At 52.9% G+C, this 12,269-nt stretch overlaps 1 protein-coding gene across 1 annotated transcript; it reads left to right on the top strand.

Moving 5' to 3' along the window:
• Nucleotides 1–1,529: 1,529 nt before the first annotated feature.
• znf16l (zinc finger protein 16 like) lies at nucleotides 1,530–10,221 on the top strand. The gene is made up of 3 exons (XM_038272861.1): nucleotides 1,530–2,289; nucleotides 8,303–8,488; nucleotides 9,291–10,221. Exons 1-3 carry the CDS (start codon nucleotides 1,668–1,670, stop codon nucleotides 9,965–9,967), a joined length of 1,485 nt encoding a protein of 494 aa, XP_038128789.1. The 5' UTR covers nucleotides 1,530–1,667; the 3' UTR covers nucleotides 9,968–10,221.
• Nucleotides 10,222–12,269: the final 2,048 nt, after the last annotated feature.

Genomic DNA, 12,269 nt, shown 5'->3' with positions numbered 1-12,269 from the left:
ATGGATGGATGATGGATGGATGGATGGATGATGGATGGATGGATGGATGGATGATGGACAGATGGATGGATGATGATGGATGATGGATGGATGGATGGATGGATGATGGATGGATGGATGGATGATGGATGGATGGATGGATGGATGATGGATGGATGGATGGATGATGGATGGATGGATGGATGGATGGATGATGGATGGATGGATGATGGATGGATGGATGGATGGATGATGGACAGATGGATGGATGATGATGGATGATGGATGGATGGATGGATGGATGGATGGATGGATGGATGGATGGATGATGGATGGATGGATGATGATGGATGATGGATGGATGGATGGATGATGGATGGATGGATGGATGATGGATGGATGGATGATGGATGGATGGATGATGATGGATGGATGATGGATGGATGGATGATGATGGATGGATGGATGATGGATGGATGGATGGATGGATGATGGATGGATGGATGGATGGATGGATGATGGATGGATGGTTGGATGGATGATGGATGGATGATGGATGGATGGATGGATGGATGATGGATGGATGGATGATGGACAGATGGATGGATGATGATGGATGATGGATGGATGGATGGATGGATGATGGATGGATGGATGGATGATGGATGGATGGATGATGGATGGATGGATGATGGATGGATGATGGATGGATGGATGATGGATGGATGGATGATGGATGGATGATGGATGGATGGATGATGGATGGATGATGGATGGATGGATGGATGGATGATGGATGGATGGATGGATGGATGATGGATGGATGATGGATGGATGGATGGATGGATGGATGGATGATGGATGGATGGATGATGGCTGGATGGATGGATGATGGATGGATGATGGATGGATGATGGATGGATGATGGATGGATGGATGATGGATGGATGATGGATGGATGATGGATGGATGAATGGATGGATGGATGATGGATGGATGGATGGATGGATGGATGGATGGATGATGGATGGATGGATGATGGATGGATGGATGATGGATGGATGGATGATGGATGGATGGATGGATGATGGATGGATGGATGGATGGATGATGGATGGATGATGGATGGATGATGGATGGATGAATGGATGGATGGATGATGGATGGATGGATGATGGATGGATGGATGGATGATGGATGGATGGATGGATGGATGGATGGATTATGAGGCAGAAAGCTAATCATTAAATCTTTCTATTGGGATCAACTAAACCAGACTGGAAGTTTAGGATCAGACTCTAATTTTAAACAACATGCTGATTATATTGATAAAAATCTACTTAAATGTTGAAGTGCAGTGAGGAAATAATTCAGGGTAAAATCTACCATAGTTGCTTCCGTTTGCTAAGAATAACATTCTATGTTTAGATAGATTGCATTCCCCTGACCAAGACGGCTGCTGAGCTGACGCAATATTCCAACTAACAGCAGCCAATCAATATGACCCTTGATCAGCGGACATACGGTTGTTTTGAGGATCGAGTGACGTCACTTCCGCCACCAAGCATCCCCAGTTAGCCCAGGGACTAGCTTCCAGCTAAGCGCTGCGGTGTCTGTCATCCCCGAGCAGCGGAAGGCAGCCCGGGTCTGTAGAGACGAAGAGCCCCGCTGAGCCCCGCAGCGCCATCATGGACCTGACCGGGACAAGCAGCAGAGCTGACGGGGAGGCGCTGGAGCTGGAGCCCGAGGAGGAGCTCCTGTGCTCGGTCAGCGACATCACGGAGCACCTGAAGAGGAACATGGCGGTGGTTCTGGAGGCCGCCCAGGTGGAGATCCGGAGGGTGGTCGCTGTCCGGATTCAGGTCCTGAAAATGGAGCTGCGCGATAAAAACAGGGAAATAGAGAAGCTGAAGGCCGAGCTGGAGGCGGCCCAGGCGGATGGGAGAGACCCGGAGCCCTCCTCAGAACCCGGACCCATCAAATTCCCCTTCAGTCCTGGATCCAAGCAGAGCAGCCTGGATCCCCGGAGGTCCAAGCCGCTCCTCCCGGAGGTGAAGAGGGAGAACATCGATGCCATCTGCGGCTACCTGATGAAGGACAAGAACTCCAGGGCTGGAGGGGACATGGACCCGGAGCTGCTGGGCCAGGAGCAGGACATCCACTCCCCGAAGCTGTGGTCCGACAGCCGGACGGAGGCTCCCCGGTCTGTACCGGGAGACCCGGACTCCACCTCAGACTACATGTTCAGCAGCAGGAGGATGTTCGACTTTGACTGGACCGGACCCGGACCCTTCTCCTCCCAGCTCAGAGGTACAGCAGCAGGGTGGGGGTTCTGTATCAGGGAGGAGGTTCTGTAGCAGGGAGGAGGTTCTGTAGCAGGGAGGAGGTTCTGTAGCAGGGAGGAGGTTCTGCAGCAGGGAGGAGGTTCTGTAGCAGGGAGGAGGTTCTGCAGCAGGGTGGGGGTTCTGTAGCAGGGAGGAGGTTCTGTAGCAGGGAGGAGGTTCTGCAGCAGGGAGGAGGTTCTGTAGCAGGGAGGGGGTTCTGTAGCAGGGAGGAGGTTCTGCAGCAGGGAGGAGGTTCTGTAGCAGGGAGGAGGTTCTGCAGCAGGGTGGGGGTTCTGTAGCAGGGAGGAGGTTCTGTAGCAGGGAGGAGGTTCTGCAGCAGGGAGGGGGTTCTGTAGCAGGGTGGGGGTTCTGTAGCAGGGTGGGGGTTCTGTAGCAGGGAGGGGGTTCTGTAGCAGGGAGGAGGTTCTGCAGCAGGGAGGAGGTTCTGTAGCAGGGTGGGGGTTCTGTAGCAGGGAGGGGGTTCTGTAGCAGGGAGGAGGTTCTGTAGCAGGGAGGAGGTTCTGTAGCAGGGAGGAGGTTCTGCAGCAGGGTGGGGGTTATGTAGCAGGGTGGGGGTTCTGCAGCAGGGAGGAGGTTCTGTAGCAGGGTGGGGGTTCTGTAGCAGGGAGGGGGTTCTGTAGCAGGGAAGAGGTTCTGTAGCAGGGAGGAGGTTCTGTAGCAGGGAGGAGGTTCTGCAGCAGGGTGGGGGTTCTGTAGCAGGGAGGGGGTTCTGTAGCAGGGAAGAGGTTCTGTAGCAGGGAGGAGGTTCTGTAGCAGGGAAGAGGTTCTGTAGCAGGGAGGAGGTTCTGTAGCAGGGAGGAGGTTCTGCAGCAGGGTGGGGGTTCTGTATCAGGGAGGAGGTTCTGTAGCAGGGAGGAGGTTCTGTAGCAGGGAGGAGGTTCTGTAGCAGGGTGGGGGTTCTGTAGCAGGGTGGGGGTTCTGTAGCAGGGAGGAGGTTCTGTAGCAGGGAGGAGGTTCTGCAGCAGGGTGGGGGTTCTGTAGCAGGGAGGGGGTTCTGTAGCAGGGAGGGGGTTCTGTAGCAGGGAAGAGGTTCTGTAGCAGGGAGGAGGTTCTGTAGCAGGGTGGGGGTTATGTAGCAGGGTGGGGGTTCTGCAGCAGGGAGGAGGTTCTGTAGCAGGGAGGAGGTTCTGCAGCAGGGTGGGGGTTCTGTAGCAGGGAGGGGGTTCTGTAGCAGGGAAGAGGTTCTGTAGCAGGGAGGAGGTTCTGTAGCAGGGTGGGGGTTCTGTAGCAGGGTGGGGGTTCTGTAGCAGGGTGGGGGTTCTGTAGCAGGGAGGAGGTTCTGTATCAGGGAGGAGGTTCTGCAGCAGGGAGGAGGTTCTGCAGCAGGGAGGAGGTTCTGTAGCAGGGAGGAGGTTCTGTAGCAGGGAGGAGGTTCTGCAGCAGGGAGGAGGTTCTGTAGCAGGGAGGAGGTTCTGGAGCAGGGAGGAGGTTCTGCAGCAGGGAGGAGGTTCTGCAGCAGGGAGGAGGTTCTGCAGCAGGGTGGGGGTTCTGTAGCAGGGAGGAGGTTCTGCAGCAGGGAGGAGGTTCTGCAGCAGGGAGGGGGTTCTGTAGCAGGGAGGGGGTTCTGTAGCAGGGAGGAGGTTCTGTAGCAGGGAGGAGGTTCTGTAGCAGGGAGGAGGTTCTGCAGCAGGGTGGGGGTTATGTAGCAGGGTGGGGGTTCTGTAGCAGGGAGGAGGTTCTGCAGCAGGGAGGAGGTTCTGTAGCAGGGAGGGGGTTCTGCAGCAGGGTGGGGGTTCTGTAGCAGGGAGGGGGTTCTGTAGCAGGGAAGAGGTTCTGTAGCAGGGAGGAGGTTCTGTAGCAGGGTGGGGGTTCTGTAGCAGGGTGGGGGTTCTGCAGCAGGGAGGAGGTTCTGCAGCAGGGTGGGGGTTCTGTAGCAGGGTGGGGGTTCTGTAGCAGGGTGGGGGTTCTGTAGCAGGGAGGAGATTCTGCAGCAGGGTGGGGGTTCTGTAGCAGGGAGGAGGTTCTGCAGCAGGGTGGGGGTTCTGTAGCTGGGTGGGGGTTCTGTAGCAGGGAGGAGGTTCTGCAGCAGGGTGGGGGTTCTGTAGCAGGGTGGGGGTTCTGCAGCAGGGAGGAGGTTCTGCAGCAGGGAGGAGGTTCTGTAGCAGGGAGGAGGTTCTGCAGCAGGGTGGGGGTTCTGTAGCAGGGAGGAGGTTCTGCAGCAGGGTGGGGGTTCTGTAGCAGGCTGGGGGTTCTGCAGCAGGGAGGAGGTTCTGCAGCAGGGAGGAGGTTCTGTAGCAGGGAGGAGGTTCTGCAGCAGGGTGGGGGTTCTGCAGCAGGGAGGAGGTTCTGCAGCAGGGTAGAGGTTCTGTAGCAGGGTGGAGGTTCTGTAGCAGGCTGGGGGTTCTGCAGCAGGGAGGAGGTTCTGTAGCAGGGAGGGGGTTCTGCAGCAGGGTGGGGGTTCTGCAGCAGGGAGGAGGTTCTGCAGCAGGGTAGAGGTTCTGTAGCAGGGAGGAGGTTCTGCAGCAGGGTGGGGGTTCTGTAGCAGGGAGGAGGTTCTGCAGCAGGGTGGGGGTTCTGTAGCAGGGAGGAGGTTCTGCAGCAGGGTGGGGGTTCTGTAGCAGGGTGGGGGTTCTGTAGCAGGGAGGAGGTTCTGCAGCAGGGTGGGGGTTCTGCAGCAGGGAGGAGGTTCTGCAGCAGGGTGGGGGTTCTGCAGCAGGGAGGAGGTTCTGCAGCAGGGAGGGGGTTCTGTAGCAGGGAGGGGCTTCTGTAGCAGGGTGGAGGTTCTGCAGCAGGGAGGAGGTTCTGCAGCAGGGAGGAGGTTCTGCAGCAGGGAGGAGGTTCTGCAGCAGGGGGGAGGTTCTGCAGCAGGGAGGAGGTTCTGCAGCAGGGAGGAGGTTCTGCAGCAGGGAGGAGGTTCTGTAGCAGGGAGGGGGTTCTGCAGCAGGGTGGAGGTTCTGCAGCAGGGTGGAGGTTCTGCAGCAGGGTGGAGGTTCTGTAGCAGGGAGGAGGTTCTGTATCAGGGTGGAGGTTCTGCAGCAGGGAGGGGGTTCTGCAGCAGGGTGGAGGTTCTGCAGCAGGGAGGAGGTTCTGCAGCAGGGTGGAGGTTCTGCAGCAGAGAGGGGGTTCTGCAGCAGGGAGGGGGTTCTGCAGCAGGGTGGAGGTTCTGTAGCAGGGTGGAGGTTCTGTAGCAGTGAGGAGGTTCTGCAGCAGGGAGGAGGTTCTGCAGCAGGGAGGAGGTTCTGCAGCAGGGTGGAGGTTCTGCAGCAGGGAGGAGGTTCTGCAGCAGGGAGGAGGTTCTGCAGCAGGGAGGAGGTTCTGCAGCAGGGAGGAGGTTCTGCAGCAGGGAGGAGGTTCTGTAGCAGGGAGGAGGTTCTGCAGCAGGGTGGAGGTTCTGCAGCAGGGAGGAGGTTCTGCAGCAGGGTGGAGGTTCTGCAGCAGGGTGGAGGTTCTGTAGCAGGGTGGAGGTTCTGTAGCAGGGAGGAGGTTCTGCAGCAGGGAGGAGGTTCTGTAGCAGGGTGGAGGTTCTGCAGCAGGGTGGAGGTTCTGTAGCAGGGAGGAGGTTCTGCAGCAGGGTGGAGGTTCTGTAGCAGGGTGGAGGTTCTGTAGCAGGGAGGAGGTTCTGTAGCAGGGAGGAGGTTCTGTAGCAGGGAGGAGGTTCTGTAGCAGGGTGGAGGTTCTGTAGCAGGGTGGAGGTTCTGTAGCAGGGAGGAGGTTCTGTAGCAGGGTGGAGGTTCTGTAGCAGGGTGGAGGTTCTGTAGCAGGGTGGAGGTTCTGTAGCAGGGAGGAGGTTCTGCAGCAGGGAGGAGGTTCTGTAGCAGGGAGGAGGTTCTGCAGCAGGGTGGAGGTTCTGTAGCAGGGTGGAGGTTCTGTATCAGGGAGGAGGTTCTGTAGCAGGGAGGAGGTTCTGTAGCAGGGAGGAGGTTCTGTAGCAGGGAGGGGGTTCTGTAGCAGGGAGGAGGTTCTGTAGCAGGGAGGAGGTTCTGCAGCAGGGAGGAGGTTCTGTAGCAGGGAGGAGGTTCTGTAGCAGGGAGGAGGTTCTGTAGCAGGGTGGAGGTTCTGTAGCAGGGAGGAGGTTCTGTAGCAGGGAGGAGGTTCTGTAGCAGGGAGGAGGTTCTGTAGCAGGGAGGAGGTTCTGCAGCAGGGAGGAGGTTCTGTAGCAGGGAGGAGGTTCTGTAGCAGGGAGGAGGTTCTGTAGCAGGGTGGAGGTTCTGTAGCAGGGAGGAGGTTCTGTAGCAGGGAGGAGGTTCTGTAGCAGGGTGGAGGTTCTGCAGCAGGGAGGAGGTTCTGTAGCAGGGTGGAGGTTCTGCAGCAGGGTGGAGGTTCTGTAGCAGGGAGGAGGTTCTGCAGCAGGGTGGAGGTTCTGTAGCAGGGTGGAGGTTCTGTAGCAGGGAGGAGGTTCTGTAGCAGGGAGGAGGTTCTGTAGCAGGGTGGAGGTTCTGTAGCAGGGTGGAGGTTCTGTAGCAGGGAGGAGGTTCTGTAGCAGGGAGGAGGTTCTGCAGCAGGGAGGAGGTTCTGTAGCAGGGAGGAGGTTCTGCAGCAGGGTGGAGGTTCTGTAGCAGGGTGGAGGTTCTGTAGCAGGGAGGAGGTTCTGTAGCAGGGTGGAGGTTCTGTAGCAGGGTGGAGGTTCTGTAGCAGGGTGGAGGTTCTGTAGCAGGGAGGAGGTTCTGCAGCAGGGAGGAGGTTCTGTAGCAGGGAGGAGGTTCTGCAGCAGGGTGGAGGTTCTGTAGCAGGGAGGAGGTTCTGTAGCAGGGAGGAGGTTCTGTAGCAGGGAGGGGGTTCTGTAGCAGGGAGGAGGTTCTGTAGCAGGGAGGAGGTTCTGCAGCATCCATCCATCTTCTTCCTCTTATCCGGGGTCGGGTCATGGGGGTAGCAGCTTCAGTAGGGAGGCCCAGACGTCCCTCTCTCCAGCCACTTGGTCCAGCTCCTCTGGGGGAATCCCATGGTGTTCCCAGGTCAGCTGAGAAACATAGTCCCTCCAGGGTGTCCTGGGTCTCCCCCCTGGTGGGACGATCCTGGAACACCTCACCAGGGAGACGTCCAGGAGGCATCCTCAACTGGCTCCTCTCCATGTGGAGGAGCAGCGGCTCTACTCTGAGTCCCTCCCGAATGACTGAGCTCCTCCCCCTATCTCTAGAGTTCAAAGCTCCTGACCATAGATGAGGGTAGGAACGTAGATCCACCAGTGAAGAGAGAGCTTTGCTTTTTGGCTCAGGTCTCTCTGAACCACAGACAGCGCACGCCTCACAGCAGACGCCGCACCAATCCGCCTATCCATCTCTCTTTATTTTTTATTCCTTTTATTTTTTTTTCCTATAGCAGCTTTTTAAACATTTTTCAGGCAGCAGGTCTTTCCAAGGACCTAAAACATGAATCATTTCGCTGTTCGATCATTTTAATCCCGTTTTATTCTCCCGTCCTGTTAGAATGTCATAAACATGCTGGGGTTTAGATTCCAGCAGGGGGCGCCGTGGGCTGGATGCTCTAGATATTGGATCTAGAGCAGCTCTCATATTTCTATTTTAAACATTTACTGTTTCAGCTGCATTAAATACCTTAAGAACAAAGAACTTTTTTCTAAACATTATTAAACTCATTTGTTGAATAAACCAGAAGAAGAACTGAATATAAAAGATGCTGAGCAGAGATGTAGATCTATCATTCATAGACGGGTAACAATCAGAACATTCTGGCTGACGGTTTTTACTGCGTTAAAGCTGATGACTCATCGCCATGGTAACGGATGATCGTTGCCTCGGTAACAGGAGGTGATCTTCATGGTCCTGGAAAGTTTTGGAACTTTAACCAAGTTAAATTATAAATGACCAATGAAATATTTAAATATTCTATAAAATAAAAAAAAGTTGAAATTACTGAATTCAACTCAAAGTTCTGAAAACATTTCGTAGAAATAATTACTTTCATTGTGTAGATAAAGCCAGAGTGAGGGCTGTATTTCTAGGGGCCCCCAGGCTGGTTGTGTTTGGGGCCCCTGCTGTAGAAACAGTCGTTCACCTTTGACCTCTCTCCTCTCCCGGCAGACATGAAGCCGCCTGAAGGTGAAAACTCGCAGAGCGCTGAGCTGGAGGATGAGGAGGGTGAGGAAGAGCTGTGCAGGAGGGTGGAAGGAGGGGGGAGGAAGATCTCTGAGGGCCCCAGCAGAGAGCAGAGCTCCCCAGGGATGGAGGAGAGCGCCTCAGAGGGCCACCTGGACGCACCTGAGACAGGTGAGGACGAACGCGCTCTGATTGGTGGGATTAGAACCAGAGAGCAGGAGTCAGGTTTCCCTGAAAGCTGAGAAAATGTTTAAAAAAAGGAAATTCATTTCATAAAATTCCAGCTTTACTGAATTAATTTCCTTAGATTCATAAATTCTGAGGAATTAGATTCTCACCTCATTGATTAAAATAATAACAATGTGGAAATTATTGTTACGTAACGATAAATAAAGTGAGTAAAACAGCATTTCTAAAGCAGAATGACATCACAGAACCAAAAACAATCAAACCAGGTTTTAATCAGAGACCATCCAAGATGGCCGCCAGCTTTCATCATGATCGTCATGCTGCCCGGTTAGCTGATCATCAGGGAAACAAAAAACGAAAACAAAGAAGAAAAAATGGCATCTTTTTAAACGTTTCTATAAAACAATAATGGAACAAAATTCCCTCCATATATGACGGTTTGCACAATGTGTACGTTTGATTAACATTTATAAATAAATATAAATATAAGGGTTAAAACTGGTCTTAATTATCTCAACTTCATCATTTTTTTGTTCTTAAAAATATAAAACATGGATTTAAAGAACATTTTCAGGAGGATTGTTTATATAAAACACAGAATTATGACTCCTTTATTTTTTATTTTAAGGTTTTATTCTATTAAATTAATCTAGAAATCTAAAGCTGAAAAAGGAAAATAAAGTTTTCTACAGCATCTGAAAGATCATCCAAAGCTTTTATGGTAACAATAAATGAAGGTTTTCTTCTTCTACTGTTTAAATTCAGTCAAATCTGTTCCTTCCAGGTCACCCCTACATCTGCTCGCTGTGTGGAACCTTCTGCCCAGACTCCGTGTTTCTGGAGGATCATATTAAACTGATGCACCAAGACGCCGATGAAGCCCAGGCCCCCAGGGGCCCCCAGTTCCTGTCATTCGCCGAGCCTGCGGTGGAGGACGGCAGCGGGGACCCTGCAGGGATCAGGATGAGTGAGGTCAGCCCGGGGTTCAGCGCCGCTGCCAGCAGGGGTCCCGGTGTGAAGAAGGAGATCAAAACGGAGGGCGGTTACCAATGCGGGGACTGCGGCCGCCATTTTAACTACCTGGGCAACCTGCGGCAGCACCAGCGCATCCACACCGGAGAGAAACCGTTCGCCTGTCCGGAATGTGGCGAGAGGTTTCGCCACGCTGCCCGCTTGAAAAGTCACAGGCTGGTCCACAGCGGCGCCCAGAGCCCCTTCCCCTGTCCGCAGTGTGGGAAAGGTTTCTCCGTGCTCTCCGGCCTCAAAAGGCACCAGCGGGTGCACACCGGGGAGAGTCCGTACGCCTGTCCCGAGTGCGGCCGCTGCTTTAAGGAGCTGGGGAACCTGTACACCCACCAGCGGATCCATAGCGGAGCCACACCCTACTGCTGCCAGCAGTGCGGACGCTGCTTCCGCCATCTAGGGACGTATAAGAGTCACCGCTGCTCCTCGGTGCCGTAGCCGCCGCTCCAGGACACCGGTCGGAACTTCAAGCCGTGGGATGCTCTCCGTGGAAGCGATCCAGAGGTGATGGTGGAGCGAAGCGTCCTGCAGACATTAAAGACTTCCTGGGTTCCTTCCTTTATAGACGGGAGAAGTTCTGAATGCTGAGAGGTTTCCGTCTGTGATTATGTTGGGAATCTTTTATTTATGATCTGTGTGAAAGAGCTAATTTTATGGAGGAAATGCTAATAAATGTTTGAACCGGCCTTAGATATGACAGACCTTCTCTTTTTACTTTCAGCCGTTTGTTAAATGTAGCGAGACGCTCCCTGATGCACGCCCGCTGACAAACGATGAGTCCTAAATAAACCTGATGAGACCAAGAGGAGTTTCTCCTGGGAGCGATTTTATCTGTGAAAATTGATCTAAACATGAGTAAAGAAATTCAGCGTATTTTGCCTTTATTTGAGCAGGTAAGTGTCCTAGCCTCCAGAATGCGATCAGGAGATACGGCCATATTTACGGATATGAGAATTTTTCTATCCGTGTTTAGAAACAGCGATACTGAAGGTGAGTTAGTTGCCAGAGCGATTCGTAAAGAACGAAGAGGCTACGTTCACGCTGCAGGCCTTCATGCTCAATAATCTTTATGTGAAATCGGATTCTTCTGCGTAGTTATTTCCTAATAAATGCGACTCCTATGCGATCTCTTGTGTGAACTGAATTCTTGCAACTTAACACCCTATTTACACTAGCCTTTAGAAACCGTGCTGAGAACGATCGGAGCATGGTAACCAAGGTAACTGTCGGCTGTAAATGGATCGCAGCTGAACCGGACCCTTCCCGACCTAACGAACCGCGCTAGCATGGTACCAGGTCATCATTAGGACTCGGAGCGGTTCAGTTCTGGCTCGGTTCTCTGATAACAAAGAGCGCAGATCACAAAATCTTACGGTCAGCTGACTCATTTCGCGGGTTTTCCACCGTGTCCGGATTTGTAACTGTTAGCAACACAAACTTCCTCTCAGCATATTAACAACAAATGGCATCAAATGAACGCGGTACGACATGGGATGATGCCCGGACCGAGAACGATGCCTTCTTCACATTCCGCTAACAATGAAATATCACTGATATAAACAAACATAAGTTCCTGAATGTTATGGGTGCCGACATTTTGGTTTGCGTAATTCCCGCCTTGAGAGCTGTAGTGTAGTGGACCGCCACTAGGAGGCAATGAACTGTGCTAGCGTGATGGGAGAACGCTCGTAAGAACGAAGCTCGGCACGGTTAAATGATCCGAGCTCGGTCCGAACGGTTCGTTTTCAGAGGGGTAGTAGAAACGGGCAGTTGGATTGGACCGCACGCACAGCAGACGACGCACTGATGTCACATGTGGCGACCGTTCTGTGTTTACGGACGGAAACAGGGATGGTAGCGCTGGAGCGTTTTTAGCGATCGTTCTTTTCTTTCCCAGCCTCAGCCAGTCAACTCAATCTTTTCGAGAAGGTTGAAAATAAATACTTGTCTCGGACAAAGTGACCTTTATCGGGTATTAATGATGTTGAAGATGGATGAATGCGACATGGCCGTTCAGACACAGGTCAACTTGGAAAAGATCGGATTCATATCGGATTCAGGACCACAGAGCCATGGCTACGTTCACAAAGCAGCCTGAAGTGTCCCAAATGCAATTTGTTTTGCCCATATTGCGACCTGGATACGATCTTTTCATGACAATCTGAACGACACAGATCCGATCTTCCTGGGCTGCTTGGCTCGGTGGTCCTGATGTTGAATCATCTTAAAAAGATGAGTTTTTAAGGTTGAGAAAGATTCTAGATGCGCTCCGGCGCTACTGTCAATGTCAAATTTATTTATCTAGCACTTTAAAAACGGCTATAAAACTGCACCAAAGTGCTTTACAGGAAAGACAACAACATCAAAATAAAACAGAATGTGAAACACTGCTTCAATTAAAAGCCGAAGAATAAAAATAAGTTTTAAGAAGCGATTTAAAAACCATCCACAGCATGTTCTGTAAAAACAGAGCAGGCCGGCTACCTGTGACATCATCGCGTCCTCCACTGCGCATACGGGAGACTGAAGCTGCATGAATGCAGTTTACACAGGAGGTCAGCATCGAGGCCTGCGGTGTGAAGGAAGTCTAAAGGGCCGCGGTCGACTGGAAAACATGGGATCTGAGTTGTTCAGACTGGCCATCCAAATAAGCTGTAGCTCCTGCTGTTCCTCCTTCCATGGGTCCTCAGTAGATCTATATCCAGACTTTAGACTCCTGGATGGAAATACATGGATGATG

The sequence above is a fragment of the Cyprinodon tularosa genome, unplaced genomic scaffold (genome assembly GCF_016077235.1).
Source record: "Cyprinodon tularosa strain WSP-4 unplaced genomic scaffold, ASM1607723v1 ctg843, whole genome shotgun sequence".
NCBI classification, from domain to species: Eukaryota; Metazoa; Chordata; class Actinopteri; order Cyprinodontiformes; family Cyprinodontidae; genus Cyprinodon; species Cyprinodon tularosa.
This window is presented reverse-complemented; position numbering and strand designations above follow the sequence as displayed.